Source organism: Parus major, chromosome 6, assembly GCF_001522545.3.
Source record: "Parus major isolate Abel chromosome 6, Parus_major1.1, whole genome shotgun sequence".
Taxonomy (NCBI): domain Eukaryota; kingdom Metazoa; phylum Chordata; class Aves; order Passeriformes; family Paridae; genus Parus; species Parus major.
Genome location: NC_031775.1, coordinates 34,263,684 through 34,284,852, shown reverse-complemented (window position 1 = coordinate 34,284,852; position 21,169 = coordinate 34,263,684). Strand labels below are relative to the sequence as shown.

Here is a 21,169-nt window from a genome sequence, read left to right as displayed (position 1 = left end):
CTCCCACCTGGCTGCATCCTCCTGTCAGGGAGCTGTACAGAGCAAGGTTACCCCATGAACCTTCTTTTCTTCAGGCTGAACGCCCTCAGCTACCTCAGATGCTCCTCATAAAACTTGTGCTCCACACCCTTCCCCAGCTCCATTCCCTTCTCTGGACACACTCTAGTCCCTCACTGTCCTTCCCACAGTGAAAAGCCCTGAAACTGACTTCAGGATTAAAGCTGCAAGCTTCACCAGTGCCCAGTAAAGGGCAATGGTCACTGCCCTGGGCATGTGACCACACCATGGCTGATGCAAGCCAGGTGCCATCAGCGTTCTTCATCACCTGGGCTCATGTTCAGCCACTGTCAACCAGCATCCCCTGGTCCTTTCCTGTTGGGCACTTTCCTGTCATTATTCACACAGCCTAGAGCATTCCACGGGGTTGTTGTCTCTCATGGGCAGGACCAGCACTTCACCTTGTTAACCCTCATACCACTGGCCTCGGCCCATCAATCCAGCCTGTCCAGATCCCTCTGCAAAGCCTTCCTGCACAACAGCAGATAAACTCTCCTGCCCAACTCAGTGTCATCTGCAAGCACTCATCACTGCAACTGGTCAAAACAACAAATCTAGTTTTTCTTCTTCAAAGACACCGCAAAATCCACAGTAGCCCCGCAGTTTAACTCAGACACTAGTTATAGTGTTTTCTGTCTTTACCTATGTTATATTACCACTGTTACATTCCTATTAGAATTCAAACAAATTCCCACAGTATCAATTCCCATATTGTTGCAAGGGAGTTGTTCTGTGGGCTATTTTTGTTTATTTGTTTGGGGGGCTGTTTAGTTTTTTTAATTGTTAACACATCACCTTCTGGGATCAGGAAACAATCTTAAACGAAGGTCTCAAAATTGTGGAGAAAACTTCACAAAAAATGAAGAATATTCAAAGTGGTGGGAGGTAGAGATCAAGAGCTTTGGAAAAACTTCAGTGTCTCAAGAATTAACAGAAAATCCAACCCACAATTTTCTGATGTTAACATATCACTTTCTCCACACAAGGGAAATTAAGCAACTCCCCCAGCTCCCCCTATAAAGAAGAAAAAATACCAAAACCATGAGATCCTCCCCATCCTCATCCCTCCAAAAAACCCCAAACAAATAAGAAAAATACCCCAAAAATAAGGTCTTCGCTTTGTTAGAAGACTATTTGGAGATCTTTACTTTGCCAGAAGTAGTATTTGGTTTAATCATCATAGTGCGTGCAAGCCCTGCTCTCCCCTCCTCCCCACTCCAATTATTAGCAACTGCAAAATAAAACCAATGACAACACCGGAATGTTGATGACTCACTCACAAAAAAACCCAGAACCGTGATTAAAGGTATATCACAGCAGTTGAATTTTTTTTTTTTATTAAGACAAGCCTTTTTTTATAGTAAGTCAAGTCTTTCAGGAGGCGAGCTTTGCTGATTCTTGTGGATCTCTTCCAACTCAGAATATTCTGATTCTGTGATTCATTTTCAATAGCTAACAAGAAATGGAAATGCTCTCATTTGCTCAAACGCTCTCACCTGGCCAATTTTTAGCATGTGCAACTACTTTAAATTGTGCTTCCAAATAAAAAGCAACAGGTTCCCCATAACCATTGCAGACACTGAGATGCTGCTTTTCTTTTTTAGATACTCAAATAGGTGTTAAATGATGCAAAAAAGAAAATGCACACAAAATAAATCAGTACTTTCATTTGCCACATGAAACCAGTAGTTTTTATGGAAGGATCCTTGTTAGTGGCAGGGAAGCCTAGATTTCCTACATGGTCAGCAGTTACTTACCTCAGTGTACTTCAGAGGCATACTGAGAATCGTGCAATGTAAAACTGAGGTTTCAGACACTTAAAGTGTCTGAAGTGAACCTTCAGTATTCCTAAAGAGAGTTCCATCTTCAAGAAAAAGCATGGAACTATCCATGCTGATCCAACCTGATGGTAATAATCATATGTGTAGGCACACATGCTTCAGTCCACCTACCTGCATCTCAGCCATAATTGCACGAAACAGCAAGTACATCTCTGTGCAAATATTTTATTCCCCAGCTAATTAAAAAGACCAAAAAAATTAAATTAAAAAAAAAAAAATCACACAGAGTAGCTGCTTCAATCAAATTTTCTAAGTGAGGAACATAAGGAGAGGTAAATTTTATCAAGCATGATTAAACCACTAACAAACCTCAAAATAGGATTAGTTAGCATCTTTCAAGCATTTCCTTCCTCCTAACATCTCTCTACTCTTGCCTCAATCAAATCTTGCTACTTTCTTCTGTGTTTTGAGCACTGAGCAGCAAAAAAACAGGTTCCACCAGCTGCTAAGATGAAGATGACACAACTAGCATCACAGTAGTGTTCTAGTTTCCCTACATCTATCAAATGAAGGTTGTACAATTGACAGACATCACTCAGGAAAACAAATAAAATAAAACAAAACTCATAGGTAGAACAGCAGTCTGTCAGATGCCCAGATAAAGTATACAGGTAGGACAAGAAAGCAATCAAAACTAGTTGAATACTATCCTAGTTTCCAGCTTTGTGGAGACTGGGGTTATTCACCTTGATACCACTGGTGATTTTACAGACTTGCAGTGCACCTACCTCCTCATTGCTCCATCTGCTGTCATGCTCGAGTTGTTCCTGAACAATTCTAGTACCAGAGATGCACCAGTTTTGCCACACCTTCTGATCAAAGCTGCAGTTCCTGTCCTCAAGCAAGACAGCTTGTTCATGGTAATATTATGCTCAGAGACTGACCCACCCATCTATGCAGGTGAATATTAGCACTAGCATGAGAGAAGCACAGCGCTTCCTTTGACTATACTGCCACTAATGCACCACCATAGGATGCTTTTTCTTTCCTTATATCAAGACTATTTAATATGTGTAATGATCTCCATTGCTCTTCCTCCACCTCCCTGATTAGCCCAAACACAGTGCTGCATGCTACCCAAGGAAGAGTCCAGAACTGCAATAGAGAACAGAGTACTCAAATTTGGACAAAGAAAGGATTAATATAATGGCATAATGTGGTCTTTTATTCTGCCTTTCATTCCTTAAGTGATAATTTCTACTACTCTATTTACTTTTTTCTTTCACTACATCTTGAACTGACTTTTCAGAGTACCATGCAGTGACTCTCAGATGTTTTCTTCCTCAGATGCTGCAGAAAAACATAAAAATGCCATTGCTTTTGTATTCCTGGTAACACAACATGCAATAAGAGCAGCTGAAGAATTACTGAAGCTATGCCAAAAAGATGCTTACTTTGCTACTGAACACAATTTTTATGAAAACCAGGACAAAACAGTAGCTTAGAAGAGCAAGGAAATACAGCAAAACAAAATAAATCAGCAAAGCAGTTTACACGACAAAAAATATTCACTGACACAAATATGGAACAGGTAATATTGTTTCTGAAGTGACTAAACATAAATACTTTACTACAGAACACAAAAGAAGTTTATTTTAACCATTTGTAAATTTCTTCTCAGTATCCTCAAGAGCAAATCTGGGAAGAGGAAGAAGGTAAACACTCCAAGTATCCGTCAATTTTATGGTACAGTCAGCACAAGTGTGAGCACGTGGAAAATTTTTATAAGCACATGGAAATATTTGAATTATTTTTCATTTGAAAAAATAAAACTCTTGACTTCATAGTATAGAAACAGTTGTCAAATAATTTTGGTAAACCATGTAAACTTTGCTTCTTAAGTCTCCATTATCTAGAGTTGGATTACTCTTTTCAGAGGGCTTTCAGGTTACTTAAAAAACCCTCTAATCTGATCCTGTTCTGTCTGCTGTGAAGAAACAGTATGTGAAAAACACAGGCTTATCACAAAGTCAGGTCAAAACCTAGGGAGTGACTGTTAGCTATCACGCAAGTGTCAGGAGAGCTTAAATATTTTCTCTGGGCGTGAAAAAATCTTGTAAGTAGGCAGAAGAGACCGGCAAGGAAAGAGAAACCTTATGAGGAGCAACAGCTCTGCGCTCCAAGATCTCCGGATGGATGAGGCCCGTGCAGCTCTTACCAGTTCGTCTGGTGCTCGCAGGGGATTAAATTGCGATTTCCCGGTCACTGATTTAAATTTAATTTGCTGCCGGTCACTGCCTGCAGCAGTAACGCTCTGAGACCGCCGAGAAAAAGTGACCACAGCTCCGTACGCCTCGGCAAAGTCTGCCGGGTCCGAGAGACCCGGCGGTTCTAAGGCTGAGCCCACTTCTCCTTTCCCTCCAGAGCCCTCAACCTTCTAGCACGAGCGACACAGCAGCCGCTCCCGGTTTTCCACGCCGAAGGGGAACGGGCAGCACCGACGGACGGCGGGCACAACCCAGCCCTCCGCGAAAGGACCCCCGCGCTCCCTCTGCCCGGCCAGGCCGGGTCCACTTCTCCGCTCCGGGCAAAGGCTGCTGTGGCCAGCTGAGCTCGGCGCTGCCCTGCCCTGCCCGGCTCGACGCGTCCCCACTCACCCGCCTGGCTCCGCACGGCGCAGCCCCGCTTCTCGCTGCCTCCGTCACTGCCGCGCTACGTCACTTCCGGGCCCGCCCCGCCCGCGACCTCCACAATTGCTCGTGCTTTGAAATCTACCTCTTCCCAAGAATCGAGGGTTATGTTTGGGACGGACTTTAAAAATTATCTAGTAAATATCGTCTTCACTCGGACAGTGTAAAAATAGACCTACTGCCTCAAAAAAGGGCGATGTGGGAAAGATGGCTGTAGCTAGAATGCTGACAGCAGAGAAATTTCAGAGTTTTGTCTCAGCCTTTTGACATGGAGTACAAACACTCCATTCCTGTACATCTGACATGTGAGTCTGCCTTGTGTGTGACACTGTCACAATGTTGCCTGATACCGAATTGAAACACAGGCTATTTCACATCAGGCGGGTGGGAAAAACACAACATGACAAAGTAGACATGAAAATGCTGCCATAGGAAATTGCAGATTATAAAACCCACAAGAACTGCTGTCACACAGCTAGAATTTGAATCTGCCTCAATTCAGGTTGGACAAGGTCATGGACAAGCTTTTCTTTCCAGCTTTATTTCTTGCTATGACAAAATGTGAAAGTAGCCAAACATGAGCTAGAAAATAAGACATGTTGCAGGTTAGATAATCAGGGTAGATAATTACAACTTAAGGTGATACATTCTTACAGCATCTTCAAGTATTTGCAGCCCAAAGAGTAAACAGTACCTCTGTGGTTACACCTAAGTGAATTACCTGTATAACATAGAAAACAAGGATGCCAGATCCTTTTCATTCAAGCCCTACCTCAACACATCTAGCACTGACATGTGACATTTGGGAAGTTTCTCCAGCTAACCCATTGTAATTCAGTTACTGTCACCTCTAAATTAATTTCCCGGATTCCACAAATTAGGGACATGAGAGCACGTGGGACACACTACTAATATGTTCAGAGAAAAGCTTTTCAAAGGTATTACAAGCACATGCAAGAAGCCATATCTATCTAAAAATCAAAGGTTGCTGCTCTACTGTATAAGAGTACCATTTGTGTAATACTGAAATGCACACAGTTCTGAATGTTCACACCAGCTTGGTTGCTCTGCCCCAGAATAGGAATCAATGGACACTGCAGACACTTGCATGGAATTCATTCCCAGCTAATAAATCATGCAAACAATCACAAATACATGACATTAACCTTGAAGCTTTTAGATGTGCTGTAGTTTTGTTTTATTCATGATATCTCCTTGTGCTGGTTTTGCATTAATTGCATTAATATCCTGACTAATTATAAGTTTCTCAGTTTATTTTTGCACTCTTTTTTAAGTTTGTAATAAGCAGGAGCAACAGAATTGCTATGGGCAATATAGGTACAAAAGCAACAAATGCATTTTGTTAAAAGTAGGCTCTGATATTTTTGGCCCTTATTGATTCCACTGGAGTACTCGGCATCAGATGGGGCAGATCTTTCCATCATCTGAAGAAGAGAAATAATAAAATCTTTTGCTTAAAAGATATACTTTCATTCAACAGCTTCCTGGAACAATTGTGCAGATTTCCTGTGTAATGGCAGAGGGCAGACTACACAATCAGAACACCACCTTTAACTTCAAAAACAATAAATGTATCACCTGGTCCCAGAGACCGAGCCCACAGGTAAGGTATTGCAGCAAGCTTCAGTCTCGTAATACAGCTACAAATTTTCCTAAAACATTCAATGTTTTAGCTTCAGAACTATTCACAAGACTCTCTGATGTGCTGCTAGAATTTTAGTGGTTATCATTTTCAGTTCAGTTCCTATGTGGAACAAGAGAATGTTTTTCATCTAGGAAAAACTCTGTTCGAACCCATTTCTTACAGGGGAAAAAAAAAAAAAAAAAAAGATCAGGAAGGAAGATGTTTTGACAAACCATGAAAATATAACTTTATTTCAGGGTATGTGGCATTTACAATTACTTTGCTCTGTGCAACACTGTTGCTAATGTAAACATTAATTAAACCATGAAAATTTCAAGTGAGTAGCTGTATTTGAAAAGACACAGAAAAGCAAGGTACAAAAAAGTGTCAGAGGTGTGGTTGTCATCATCAAAGGAGAGGTTAGGGGTGATTGGCACACATCTCTACTCATAAAATAAAAATTCAGGCCACCAGGGAGAGCACCTTTATTTTAAATCTTCGGTTAATTCCATATAAAAAAATCAGGTGCTTCTCCAACAGGGAGCTAACTGAAAGCAGCTCCAAAACACTTTGATTGAACTTTGCTTCTCTCTCCATACTCCCTATTTTAGAGAGCATTCCTCATTTCTGGAGACACAGACTAATCATTTTAAGGTTCTCTTCCTTGTCCTTCGTTAATGCAATGCCCCTGGATCTCTACATTTCTCAAGTGTGTCACTGCAGTGATGTTCACAGATGGTTCACATACAGAGAATAGGGACCTGAGAGGACAAACTGTCCACATGGCTTATCCAAGAACAGAAGGCTCATAGGTATCACAAACATGGTATAAAACCTGATGACCAAAGTTCATCATCTGGATTGTATCCTGAATGTATCAATTTACTCACCAAACATTAAATACAGACTCCATCTATTTTCAAAAGCAGAAAATGCTAGACATTATCAGAATCAACAATAAATACCCAGCCAGATCACCTCTGTAACTTCTTTCTACATTCAGGGCCACCTTGAACGGGAAAAAGATGTCAAATGGGAGTTTCCAGTGCATTTGGGGCTGGTCTCGTGGAGGTTCTGGCCAATCTGTCATGTCAGTGAAGGTAACAACAGTTGACACAGGTACCATGCTCATGTTTAGAAACTGCAACAAGAAGGAAAGCAAAAAGTTCAGCAGTTTTAATACGAAAGGCATACCCTCCTCAGTTTCCTAATGGGGACTCACTGTAGATGACTGGCAAGCATGATGGCTTTGGGATTCAGGAGTTGTGTCCTAAGTTTTCAGAGGAGTAAGCCCTCTTTCTCCAAACTGAAATTTAGCAGGTACATTGAGGGTGTAGTAGAGACCAGTAGCTACCATGCATCATATGCTACACATCTCCAAACTGGCAGCAGTGACTCCAGCTGTGCTACAGTAAGCCTTCTACTCAGAGGAAAGTTAGTAATAAGAACACATGCAAGCAAGATTATTTTTTTTTTCATAAAAGATCACTTGGCTCTTTGGACAAGTGCTTGCTACCAGAAAGAACTGCCACAAGATGCAAATCCTATCAATAAATGTCAATAAATTAAAGCAGGGACCCAATACAATAATAAATTTATTGCTCACATTTTAGGATGTTGTTTCAGGAAGGAGACAGAACAGTGAAGATCAAACAGGGGACTAAACCTCTAAGACCTCTGTTCTTTTCTGTTTTAACAGAATGCTGCAAGAAAACTAATACACTAGCTCTTTGAGCTACATGGAGTTTCATGGCTACCTCGGGCTGATTTAAGACCATGCTGCTGCCAAAAGAGCAACTGCCCCTGCCCCACTTCCCAGCTCTGCATGCTAACATTGAGAGGGCATTTACCAGCAGCATGCCTTCTTGTTAGCACTGGTTTAAGCCAACCTGTGAAATTACCACCTCATTCACTTCCCTGAGAAGAATTTCAAAGATTGCCTTTAGAGCAAAATTCTGTAGGAAGCATTCAAAAAATTGGCAAGAGAGCTCATGACTCTTAAGACAAAAATACTGTGACTGCTTATTGGGGAACTTCTGTGGTATTCCTCAACGTGAATTAAAAAATATTTCTGTGCTTAAATAAAAAAGAAAAATAAAATGAAAAATGCATTGGGTACAGTCCTGGTTCTACATAGAGTCTACAAAAAGGCATCATGAGCAGATTCCTTGTGCACCTTTGTATTTACAGCAGCAGTCCTGAGAGCATGGGGCACTTCAACCACCTGTGCTCCATTCCCCAGGCCTGCTCTGCTGCCCAAAGGTGGCCCCTGAGCAGTTCCCATTCCAGAATGGCTACAAGGCAATGCTGAGGCTGTTTGTTCTCTCATCACCTGGAAACCTCGCTCACTTGCAATGTGTCCTAACATTCCTGCTTCCAGCAGTTTAACCCCTCAGTGCTCTCCATGCCAGATCAGCCCTTGATCACAACTCACCACTGCTGAGCAGTTTACAAGAAGAATTTCCCCAACACTTCTGATGGATGTAAATTCTACTATCAATGAGTAAACACACAATAGGCCAAACTGCCCTAGTCAACAAGAAGCCTCAAGATGATTGATTTAAGTGAACCTTCAAAAACTGCCTTAAAATCAGAGAGATTAGTGCAGGGAAAAAAAAACCTTCAACAACCCCTCCTGAACAGCTGGGAGAAGGCAACCATCTGCAATTTCCAGCATGCTCTTGTAGAGCTCTAAATCATTTTAAAATGTCCTGTATTTTCATGAAGTCCAAATACAATTTTGATTAGATATTGTGGATGGATGTGGAAATCTGGGTGTCTTCCCTGGGTTCTCTGCTTTCTAGTCAGTTAGGCAACTTTCCAGTGGTGCCAGTGTTGTCTAAATAAAAAAAAAAAAATTCTCTAAAGAGTAATTAAAGGAACTAAAAGATAGTTCTCAGAGAGAGAATCTGTAGGCTAAAGCTGGGAAGTGACATAATTTGAAAGTAATGTGCAGCCTAGTATGCTTACAAATAGCTGCAATTCATAATTGCTGGCTATAGAGCAAGTTGGTCCTTTGCTAAAATGTCTTTACTAAAAATCTGAATTTGTGGACTGTCACTGATGAAGTCAGTACTGATTTTAATGGCACAGGCTTTTTTTGCTGCCAGAAACTTTCTTTCTTATAATTAGCTTTGCAATATACTTTGAAGCTCTAAAGTAATTTGAATCAGATGCTCAAGCAAATCAAATCTGAATCTCATTCTTCTTGATTAGCAGAGGGATTTGCACCCTGCACTTCTACTAGGAATGCAAGTCGTCTTCCTCAGACAGAAATTTTGTTAATGAAGCTGTGTAACAGGTGATTTAAAAAATATTTTCATGGAGTGGGGATATCAGCTTGCCTCAGGGCAATATGAGTTTTACTCATATTCCTATCCTCTTCTCTTCATGTACTTTACTTTGCAAGAAGGGACAACAAAGGGGTACTATGAGATGCATTCAAACAAGTGTAAAATCTCATTTAAATTGAGCCTGAAGTTCAAACAGTGTTAACAGATCAGACAGACACTTTCCATGTCATACCTCAGAGCCATGAAGATGCCCAGGCGGGCATCAGCTGCTTCCCCTAAAGCCCTTACAGAGAAGTGTAAGCCTTGAAATATATCTGCTGCCCAAAAGACTATGTAACATCAAAAAAAAAAAAAATAATGACTGACACATGCTTGAAAAAGGCTGCTCTGCCCTCTGTGAACGTTTTAGCTGATACATTCCTGCTGACATCACAGTCACAGAATGGTCTGGGCTGGAAGGGACCTTTAAAGGTCATCCAGGTTCAAGCCTCTGCGATGAGCAAGGATGCCTTCAACTAGACCAGGTTGCTTAGAACTCCATCCAATCTGGCTTTGAATAACCTCTCTCTGGCTTACAGCCTTCCTCCCCAATTCTCCAAATACGCCGTCATCAGCATTAGTCACTTCCTCAGCTACCTGTTGGTGTTTTCAGAATCTCTAGAGGAAGAGAAGTATCTTCTTGCACAGATTATCAGCATTCTGTGGAATCTGTGAAATACTACTCAACCCAAATTTCCTATCAAGGCTTTAAGAGACGACTAAATAAACATGGAGTTACTGAATGTTTTTAACTACAACTTTATACCAACCATAACTGAAAGTTTAAAGACCGAGTCCTTAAGTAGCAGAAAGTGGTTTAGGGTTGGAAAGAAGGTACCTTTTCCAGTTATGCAACTGAGTGAGGACAGCACTGAAAAGACCACAAAACAACATTCCTCTACAGAAGGCTACCATTGCAGCCAGACAACTGTTAAAATTCAACAGACCTCAACTTAGTTTCAAGACCATTTGATTCCTTGGTTCTTAAATAAACTGCAAACCCCCTTTAATTACCTCTGTGTGTGAGGGAGGGCTTTTAATTCCATACCTTGAGGGGGTGACACTGGTAGAAATGCCGTGCACCCAGTATTTGAGCTTGTGGGTTGGACAGGAGGCCCACTCTAGTCCACAATATCTGTATCTCCAGGGTCACAGGAACCATACAACAGGAAGTGCAATTCACAGCCTGAAAATAAAATATAACCTAATCAACTGAATCTAGTGCTTGAAAAGTAATAAAGGACCATTATGGTCAAAGTCTAATATTTTGGATAATATAGGTCACAGAATCGGAATCAATCACTTCAGCACTAACTCCATAACTTCTGGTCAGGTCAACCACACATCTTGGAGCTACATCCATGTCACTACCATCTCAGTTCCAATTAGAATTTGTCTCAGCTTTACCACTTGGATTTCACATTCCACTTAGCCATCCCCCCACAGATTAACAATTATTACAATACAGTTGGCTCACAAACTTTAACCTTATTAGGTAATATAATAGGATACAAATAGCCCTACAAAAATATTCCCTAATTTGGAAAAACAGAAAGGATTATAATAATAATTAATCAGAAGTAACCAGCTACTATCAGTTCCAAAAGGCTGTCAGAAAACTATATAATGGAACACTGGATTCAGTATTTAACTCTTTTTGCCCATTTAAATAGCAGGAACAGGATTCAAGAAATAGGAAATCTGTCAGGATTTGTTGGGGGTTTTTGAGTGGTTTTTTTGTTAAGTACTCTAATAATATGAACCATAATGACTGCTTACACATATCAAGATCCCTGTGAATCACAGGATCATTATACAACAAGAAGTCCAAGAGACCCCCACCTCCCTGAGTCAACACAAAGATATGAAAGGAAAAATATTTACAGATGGTCTTTTTGCATTCATATTACCTGCACACTGCAGTTCTGAATCAGAATGGTCATCCACTCTTCCGCCTGGGTTGAATGAGCACTGCCAGTTACAGCAAAGTCTCCTGTTCTGTTCATCCCTTGAAAAGCCTTGTATAACTTTTGCTGCATGTAACTACAGTTACTGTCTTCCAGTACTGGGGATAGGCTGGAAATGAGAAAAAAAAACACCTCTTACAAAGTGATTTCTAGGACAAAAAAAAAACAAAACCCAAAACACTACCAACATCCTTTCTCTGCAATAAGTATTTCTTCTGCTCTTATATGAGTAAACAAGTATTGGTATTAACAGATGCAGTTTCAAGCCTCTCTGCAATGAGAAAGGAGAAAAATATGGAAGGGTAATAAGAAAACTGGCAGCTCTTTAGCTATCTTATCGCATCAGTGGTCCTACACCTGCCCTGTCAAAAGAACAATCCAAATCATCAAAACAACCACTTTTTAAGATTTACTCCTCAGCTCTACTCTTGCCCAAGACATATTGTCAGACTAGAGCCTCAAAATGTCCAAGAGGACCTTCACAATATTCAGATTATTCCAGCAGTCCACCATCTTTCCTATATTTAAGTTCTCTTAGGAGTATATGAAAGATCTTTACAGACCCACTGGTGACCTCAGGGACTCACATGCTAAGTGAGTCCACAACTTCTAACTGTAGCAAAGTTCTGCAGTGTATATTGTTACCTGATTTTGCAGCCTGTTCTCATATTCCTTCCAAATTGTACTGTGTGTCTGAGGAACTGCGAACAGCTTCCATCACTTTCACTCCTTAATATGCTCATCTGACAGACTGCACATCAAGAAGCCAAACTAAAGTATAAACAGACAACATACAACACTCATCTTGTATTTAACAGTCCACTCACCCCCATACTCCTCCTTATCCCTATCAGGGCACTATAAAAGTCCAAACAGTGCAGTACCAGAAATAAAAAAAACCAAAAAACAGTGATAAACAAAAACTCATAGCAGAAAAAGGATACGTGTTGCATGACACCACTGTTGGCAATCAACAGTGGTGCTCCCGTGATATAGCCAGGGTTTCCACTTCTAGGCAACATATGAGAAAGAGTCCTGGTCTACAAAGACGCAAAGGGAAGAAATAGAAAGAGAGGAAAATATTAACACCAATGGCATCCATGCATCTCCAAAGATCAAAATCACATTCTCAAAAATGTAAATGTAAGCTGTGTTTTGAATGACTGATTATTATGCACTACTTAAACTATTTGTTTCCAAAGACTCTTTCTTACCTGGCCAATTTAATTTGCAGTCCAGGAGGTAAAAAAACTAAATGTCAGTATCCTGAAATGTGGATAATACCAGGAAAGCTCTCAATACAATAAATTACTATTGTTCAATGTTTGTCTCTGAGGAAGTGAATATATGAGTCATGGCAATTCTTACAGAAGAACTGCAGAACAAACCCTGCCTTGACTGATTTTCAGTGGACCATTCCACTTCTAAATCACCATATGCCAAGAGCCTCTTGTAACTTTCTTTCCTGCTTCACAGGCAAAGTTAAGTAAGTACCTGGAATAAATTTAGTAACTTCGTTCACAAACACTGGACATGTCAGATACAGCCCTAGTTTCAACCCCTTCCTTCACAAGGCCATTCTGCTGACTTACCTCATTCTCTTCCCTTCTACCCCAACAATCAAACAAACAAAACTCAAGAACAACAAAACCCCCCCAAAAAATAAAAAAAACCAAAACAAAACAAACCAAAAACCAAACCCCCTCAAAAAACCCAAACAAAAAAAACCCCAAACAAAACAAATCAAAAAAGCGCCAAAAAGCCCCAGACCAAACCAACCAAACCAAAAAACCCACCCTCAAAAAAACCCCCAAACAAAAAAACCCACAAACAAACAAACAAAAAAACCACCTAAAACCTAACACCAAACCAAGAACAAAAATAGTCATATAAAAATTATCAGCTCCTTGAAATTTGTGCAATGAAAGACTGCATGCTTGTGCTGAGCCTGAATTTTTCCACTAGCATGGTTTACTTGAGACCAGAAATGCCTCCCCTCCTGTCTTCAACCACCTGTACCCCAGGGTTTTGTTACTACTATACCACAGTGACACTGCTCTAACCTTTCCAGGTCTCATCTGTACAAAAACGAGTTGCAAGCTACAGACTACAAACTTGGTAAAATTCCAGGGAGGATAGGCATACTAACCCAGAAGTGCATGGTGAAGCGCTGCTGCAGAGAGGATCTGGAGTTCCCAGAGATGTTGCTCACTTTGAACTGGACAGAAACACTCTGAATTCCACTTGTGCCACTATATTCTATATCATAGATCACCTGAAAATCCAATTTAGAGAACAATAGGAGACAGAGTAAGGTAATAGGGCAATGACTTTAGGCTTGTGTTAAGCTGCACTAAAAGGAAAGAAGATTCACATACCTCAGAAACAACATTGATGCATGTGTTGTCCTTCATGTAGGGAGCTCCAGGTGGTGAGACTGCAGTGACATTTACCTGGAGATAGTAAGCATATTAACAATTAGTAATTATTTAAAAGGAGGGTACATTTTTTACTCTTTTTCACTGCTTTTCCATCCAAGTCAGACTTACCTCCCTGCTGTAGCTGTGATGTAGGGGCACATCACATTGCTCCAGATCCCCAAGCTTCTTCCAAGAAAATAAGCTACCTTCCTGACTTTAGTCCTATCTATGCCCATTCATTTAAAAATATACCCTTACTTATGTCCTTTTTGTTGCTATAATGTCCTACTTTAGTCAAGAAAAATCTTGTCTCAGATACAGCACATTCCCATTTTCCCTTCAGAAACAGAAATTCATTTCATTGGCAACAGAGACTGACCTTCATGGACTGCATAATGGTGTCATTAATTGGGACCTGGGGAAAAGAAACAAACCATTTTACAATACCAATAAAAAGCTAAGTAAATTGCTGTGTTTGCAAGTGACTAAAGCCATAAAATCATTACAAAAGAACCTGAATATTATATTGACAAAATTACTTTGTTTATTCCAGATGTGAAAACTTGTCATCATTTTGTAATCTACAAATCACAGACATAGTCCACAGAAGGCATTTTAAAATACCAAAAGACAAATTTAAACTTGGCCCTGCTAATATATCCTCCTATTTACAATGTTGTTTTCTCTTGGAAAACCAGAAAAATTCTACAAGGTGAGAGGAGGCATTTTCATATAAGCATTCAGTTAAGACCAGCAGGATGAACCTAGAACAGTAGATTGGTTACTTTGAATTTATTGTCAGGATAAATAGTAGAGAAATTGATATGGATATAAATAGAGCTAATATTAATAAGGGGCCATCGGCCATCTATATGATCTTATTTACACTTTATGTAAAAAAAAAACACCCTAATTCTTTACTGAGAACATATACTGCTTGGTTGATCAAGCTGATGGAACAGACAGGAATACTTTGATAAACGATCTGTTTAAAATGCAAGAGAATTTTAGATAAACCATTAGGACTAGGAAGTATCAATGAAGTACCTGTTAAATACATTCAGAATTTGCTAATAACAGAAATTTATTGGAAAGTAGTTTAAATTGAAGGATTATCACAAGTCATGACATTTTTGACAGGTTTCCCAGCAAGAAGCTCTCAGCAATTTGAAGATCAGGGATGACATACCGACTCCAGTTTTACAATTACTTGAAGTCCCAGTGGAAGGCAATGCAAAGTCAAACAACTAAGATTTTGAACAAAATCATGAAATATGAAAAGCACCTTTAGCACAGTGAAGTCACGGTAGTAGGAAGCAGCATCTAGGGCAGGGTCAGTCACACAGCTCTTGCTCAAGTGGGCAAAAATCCGAGTACAGCTTGTGCTTTTACTGTCCAGGAAGCCTGGATGAGTTAAGACATGATAAAGAGATAAAACAGAAGCAAACCACCCTAAGATACTCTTCCCCCTTTACTAACCAGCAGGATTTCCATCAACACAAAGTCCACTGGGTCCCATTTTCACTGGCTGTCTAAGCATGCTCAATACGGATGAAGAATCAAAGTAGATTAGGATTGGATCACCAGCCTGAAAAGACAATTAGGAGAAATCACAAAGTTACAGCAGAATACCAAGGTCAAGGGCAAAAGACAGATCTATACTTTGTGTACGGACAGCTTTGTCTAAAAGGTTGTCAAACCTCTTATATACAAGGCAACTGACTGGAAACTTTTTATACACTAAGGAATAGAAAGTACGGCGAGATAAACAGTTCAACAACGTGCTCTGGTAACCAGGAGGGCCAGTGTACTGTGTACACCCAGATGGGCTGCATCTGGCTCAGCATCACCTCTGAAGGGAGGCAATTGTTCCATTCTACCCTGCATGCTGATATAGCCTCACCTTGAGCCCTGAGAGCACTTTTGGGTGCCATAACATAAGCCATAAAGCTATAGGAGAGCATGCAAAAATGGTTTACAAAGATGATAAAGGGTCTCCAGGGGAAGCCATACAAGGAATGACTAAAGTCGCTTGGCTTGTTCAGCCTGAAGGAGGCTGAAGGAAGATCTCATCGCACTATGCAGCTTCCTCCCGAAGAGCAGCCACTGATCTCTGCTCTCTGTGATGAGGGACAGGACCCAAGGAAATTGCTGGAAGTGTGTCAGGGAAGGTTTAGGCTGGATATCAGGAAAACGTTCTTCCACCAGAGAGTGGTTGGGCACTGAACAGCTCCTCAGGGGATGGTCACAGTCCCATGGCTGACAGAGTCCAAGAAGCATTTGCACAACTCTCTCAGGCACAGGGTGGGATTGCTGAGGCATCCTGTTCAGGACCAGCAGATGGACTCGATGATCCTTTTGAGTCCCATCCAACTTGGGACATACAATGATCCTATGATACTATGGTTTCTGGGTACAAAATAACAATCTTTCAATCTGTTCTCATTAGACATCATTACAGACAGCTTTAGTAAAAGCATATGTGCAAATTGACTCCTATTTTCTTTCAACTCACACGGTAAAAAGCAGAGAACGATGGCTGAACTTGTGATGGGGCTAAGAAAGAGTGCCTGCTATACTTCTCTAAGAACTCCACAAAATTAGATTCTTCGATATCCTGTGGCTGTTGAAAATAGTTCAGCTTTGCTAGAGTTTGAAAAGAGGAAAAAAAAAAATCCACCAATAACTTACTGGAAAAGGTAATAGTAAATACTGTGCCAATATTTTAAAAAGAAACAATTTAAGTAATTTTAAGATAGCTGGTGCCTTACTTTAATCCATAGTAACACTTCTAATAGGTTAATATGATCTACAAACAGGATGATATCATGAGTACAGTTAATGGGAAACAGATATTAATACACAAAGTGACTTTCCAAAAAGCAAAAGACTCCTTGACAGCTACCTTAATACATGCTGTAATTTCTGTGAGATTGCCAAATTAAACACACACGAAATTTTAATTACAAAGCACTACCCATTTGCGAGTTCATTAAAAGCAACATTAAATGGATTAAAAAAAAAATTATGTAAAACTGGCAATTGGTAATACTCAAGATAAGTATGAATAGACAATAGGCATTCTAAAAAAACTTACTTTCTGTTGGTATCCTACAGTGATACCTTCCTGACCTGTGTTATTCAATGGTATGGTTATGACGCTATAATGTACTAATTTATTACTGCTAAAGCACTGTTATAAAATGGCAAACTATTAAAGGCATGCTACATAGACTCATCCTAATACGAATAACTTTTCAATGCATTCAAATAAAGAATCCTGGAAGATTCAAGAATTACATATCCTACTGACAACAGGAACAAGTGGCAGTATACTCAATTACAGTAGTGTCAAAAAGAATTTACGTAATCCAGTAGATTTTGGATTTGGAAGAAAAAAAAGAACAGTAAAATTAGAACAGTAAAAATAGAACCTTAAGCTCTCAATATAGTTCTGCTGTTCAAGGGCAGAGCAGATGATCAAAGGTACAGCACAGATAGCAGAAACAAAAGCTTTTTAATATCCAAATACACCATGAATTAAGCAGACAACTAAATCATTCAAGAAGAAAAAAAATCAAAGGAATATTAAGCTCCCACAAGGTTCACAAAACCTTAGTTTTGTGTTTGAATGATGTATCATCATTAGACTGAAAAAGAAAACATTTGCAGTTGTGCTACTCACAGCCATTTAATTGATTTGGGACCCAGTTCATCATATACTCTTCCATTATCAAAGCTGAATACTTGCTACTACATGTTAACAATATTACATAATGCAAAATACAGCTGAAAACTGGAAGGAAATACCTTCTTCAGGAAAACTTAAGAGATTCAAACTTTTTAAGTTTATATACTAAAGAAGAATAAGAAAACACTTTCTGAAAATTATAGTAGTGGGATACTTCAAACATCAACCCTTATCTGCTCCTCTACATGTAGCCGACCATGTAAGGTATCTCAGATACATAAGCAGTTGATAAAGATTTGTGTTCAGCCATAAACCAAATCTCTTAATAATAGTGTCTTTGGTGATTCACTATGGTCTCTCTGACACTTTAACGCCTAAAATAATTAGCAACAGTTATAACATGTAGTTCAAAAGAATATTCCCTAAGCAGAGGCAATCTATAAACAAAATGTGTGAAAAGAAAGATTGCTTACGGTCATCCAACTGCACACAGAACAGCAGATCATGTCCACCAGGATCAGAAACAATGTTTGTAGAATAAGGGATGTTACTTCCGAAAATGAGTGACTTTTCCACACACATTTGACTCACAGACCTGTAAAGACAACCCCCCCGCCCAGCTATAAAATGGACCATAATTGCATAATTTCATGTTTTACATTACATAATGCCAACAACACAGTATGACTTTTCATCAGTTTAGATGAACTGTTGTACAATCTGCATCGATAATCAATTACAGAAGGCCTCTCTTGTCATTGTAGTAACTTTGTGGACACTCGGTTAGTGTAATTAGAAATCACTCTGGAAGAAAAAGTGATTAAAAACAAAATCAGTACACATATATTACAGCTCTTTTCGGTCCTCTTCACGAGGGCAATCTGCAAAGATTAGATTTTACTCCCTGATAGCTGAGACCGTCTTCCTCACTGACAGCATCTCGCGGTCTGTATTTGTTTGACCGCCTCCTCATAGCACTCCGAAGCTCCTTTTTCTTCAACCCAGACTTCCAGCTCCCACCGCCAGCTGCCTCCTCACGGAGTAGCCGAGCCTCGCTTCACCTCGGCCACGGCGCTGTAGGCCCCGGGAAGCCTTTGCAGTCCCCGGCCCGGCGCTAAGCTGTCCCGGGCCCGGGTCCGCGGCAACACCACGGCCAAACACAGGCGGCCAAGCCACAGTTCCCGCTTGGGAGCCCGGCCCGCGCCCGGTCTCCTGGCCCGCCTCGGCCCGCTCCGGCGCCAGCAGCGGCAGAAACCCATCCCCTACCCACCTGCTGCCGCCGGAGCGCCAGGACGCGCCTGCGGGGCCGAGGGCGGGCGGCGGCAGCGGCGGCAGCAGCAGCAGCGGCAGCAGCAGCAGAGACAGCAGCAGCAGCAGCAGAGGCAGCGACAGCAGAGGCACAGGCAGCGACAGCAGAGGCAGCGGCGGCACTGCACGGGAGCCGCCCATGGCCGCGCACCAGCGCCGGGACCCCGCGGGGCCGCAGCGCCTGCGCGGTCGCAAGGGGGCCGGGCAGGGCGGGGCAACGCTTTTCTAAAATAGCACGTTTAAAAGAGTTAATTTCAGGTAATTGTAGCAACTGTATGTTGACAGCTACTAGAAATCGTCTACTGGTAATGAATTCATATTATGCCTGAATTCATGTTGTGGCATGATGACTGTGCTAAGAGCAGTAGTGTCTAACGTGTCTAACATGAGCTACCCTGTTCTGTTATCATTTAAATGATATAGGTTGAGTGGGTCACTAAGCAATCACTCCTTTACATTATGTTAGAGTGCACAAATTGGTCTGCAGAGCTGCCTAGGTAAAAACACAGTGTTTCACTAATTCTCGACTTTGTATCAAAAACATTTCTACACAGTGGACAAGATGGGAGAAGATTCTTAATTTTGACATCATGAAAATTTTTCAAATTCAAACAAATTTCAAATTTCAAACAAATGCCAGAGTTAGTTAAAATCCCACACAGATAAGTCTTGGGACAGTTTGGCTTTTATGCTTGTATCTTTCAAATGAAAATATTTTTTTAGGTACTTTTTGTGAGGTTCTTTTCATGCAATATTTATTTAACATCTGAATCTGACTGGCACAATATAGTGGAGATTAAAAAGTCAGTACGCGTTCAAGGAGTCAAATAAGGCAAATTCATGAAAGGAAGCACATCAAATGTCATTAAAAATGCAGGTACTGTAACAGGGCCTGCTCCAGTGTGTTGTTTCTGAGCTGCTGGAAGCTTCAGGGATTCCTTACTCTAGAAATATTGCAATCCCTCATTTGAAACTCTTCCTTAGCCTTCTACTGCTAATTTCTGCCAAAGGAAAGCTCACTGGTTAGGCCTTTGCTCTGGCCCAGTTCCATTCCTGTGTTTAGTGTGTACTAGATTTTCATCAGAAGCCGAGATGGAGAAGAGATACCTTAAGCCATTATTTTTTTGGCAAGTTAGGACAGTACAGACAACAGAGACATTGTGTCATTGGATATTTACTTATCATTTGCTGTCTTTCATTCTAAATAAAAAACACCCACTCCTCAGTAGATTAACTCCTTCAATGATTTGGTTATAAGTGCTTTCTAGGAACAAGCAATTAAACTTATAGAAAACTAGGCTGATTTAAGCTTTTAATCAGAGAATTGATAATGACAAATAATTTAGTAATACAAGTTAAGTGATCATGATCAATTTCTGGACAAAGAGAATAAGATGCATAGTGTCTATAGATAACACTTCCAGTTTGTCTAAATCTCTTTGTAGCCTAGAACTTTAGTCTCTCTCCTTCATTGCTCTTTATGTGCATTTATAGCTTTACATTAGTATGCTGCTTGGGAATAAATGGAATCTATGTCTAGTCTCCTTGGGGTCATACACACATTCCATGGCACGTAATGAGAAGGGACAGCACCCACACTACAGATAATGAAGTTGGCCTTAAGCTGCCTTAGGACAAAACAGAAAGAAAGGAGCAACAGGTGAGAAAATATTAGATTTTTGTAATAAAATAAAAATTTTGAGAAAATAAAGATTTTTGTAATCTCCTACATGTTAAAAAAGCACACTACTGCAAAGCCCTCTGAGAAGGACAAACATGTAACACGTTAAGTGAGATGTTTGAACCTGCAAATCAGAGTGCAAAAGAATCAGGAAGTAATTATAATAAAAAAGCATATGGAGAAAACCAATGGTTCCTCTGACATCTATATAATTCTCATTAGACAGTATTTGGTCTGTACTATTTCTCATTCTCTCTAGACTCACCTTGCCTGTAGGAGGACTGGATGGGACTGCTTCATCTATTCAAGGAAAATAAAAGAAATTCTATAGAAGGCAACTGGACGGTAAAGTAATCTCCTTGGTACACTTTCTTTCGGCCATTTACAGGAGATGTTCTGTTTTAAAAGTTTTTACTATATGATTTAACATGACTACTTTAATCTCTTATTTGTTCAGACAGGTGACTTTAGCAGCAGTAAAGGACACAGACCCATTAGCAAAAGCTACCAGCCATTATGCTGGTGACTGCATTACTTAGTACTAGTTTCATCTGCAGGAAGGCATCAGTCGTTGGCTGTCAGCTCTTTAGCCCGTGC

The 21,169-nt window shown here is 40.4% G+C and overlaps 2 protein-coding genes across 6 annotated transcripts in view; both read right to left on the bottom strand.

The window, feature by feature from the left end:
- ALDH18A1 (aldehyde dehydrogenase 18 family member A1) overlaps positions 1-4,551 on the bottom strand; it is a 33,704-nt gene extending 29,153 nt beyond the window's left edge. For 2 of the 3 annotated variants that reach the window (XM_033515603.1, XM_033515605.1), the window contains exon 1: positions 4,496-4,514. The gene's annotated coding sequence lies outside the window, so the exon portion shown is untranslated. Of the gene's footprint in view, positions 1-4,495 lie in introns of all 3 variants that reach the window. The other variant, XM_015632862.3, reaches the window with a different exon arrangement.
- Positions 4,552-5,053: 502 nt separating this feature from the next.
- On the bottom strand, positions 5,054-20,887 carry TCTN3 (tectonic family member 3). Of its 3 annotated transcripts, XM_015633726.3 has the most exons (14): positions 18,854-19,070; positions 18,057-18,178; positions 16,408-16,538; positions 15,372-15,480; positions 15,178-15,296; positions 14,272-14,307; positions 13,851-13,925; positions 13,622-13,747; positions 12,417-12,512; positions 12,118-12,215; positions 11,416-11,581; positions 10,554-10,691; positions 7,152-7,314; positions 5,054-5,973 (listed from the first exon to the last, which is right to left on the bottom strand). In XM_015633726.3, exons 1-14 carry the CDS (start codon positions 19,030-19,032, stop codon positions 5,948-5,950), a joined length of 1,584 nt encoding a protein of 527 aa, XP_015489212.1. In that variant the 5' UTR covers positions 19,033-19,070; the 3' UTR covers positions 5,054-5,947. The 3 variants fall into 3 exon arrangements, with proteins under 3 accessions (XP_015489212.1, XP_015489213.1, XP_015489211.1); XM_015633727.1 differs by lacking the exons at positions 5,054-5,973; positions 18,854-19,070 and adding an exon at positions 20,838-20,887 and having other exon boundaries at positions 6,394-7,314; XM_015633725.3 differs by lacking the exon at positions 5,054-5,973 and having other exon boundaries at positions 6,394-7,314.
- Positions 20,888-21,169: the final 282 nt, after the last annotated feature.

Bases quoted from the DNA above. Each gene is read 5' to 3' on its own strand.
- TCTN3 (XM_015633725.3), bottom strand. From the start codon at position 19,032: ATGGGCGGCTCCCGTGCAGTGCCGCCGCTGCCTCTGCTGTCGCTGCCT. The intron at 18,179-18,853 runs GTGGGTAGGGGA...TTGTCTTTACAG, and splicing joins TGGCGCTCCGGCGGCAGCAG to GTCTGTGAGTCAAATGTGTG. The intron at 10,692-11,415 runs GTAATATGAATG...TTTTATTTTCAG, and splicing joins TTCAGAACTGCAGTGTGCAG to GCTGTGAATTGCACTTCCTG.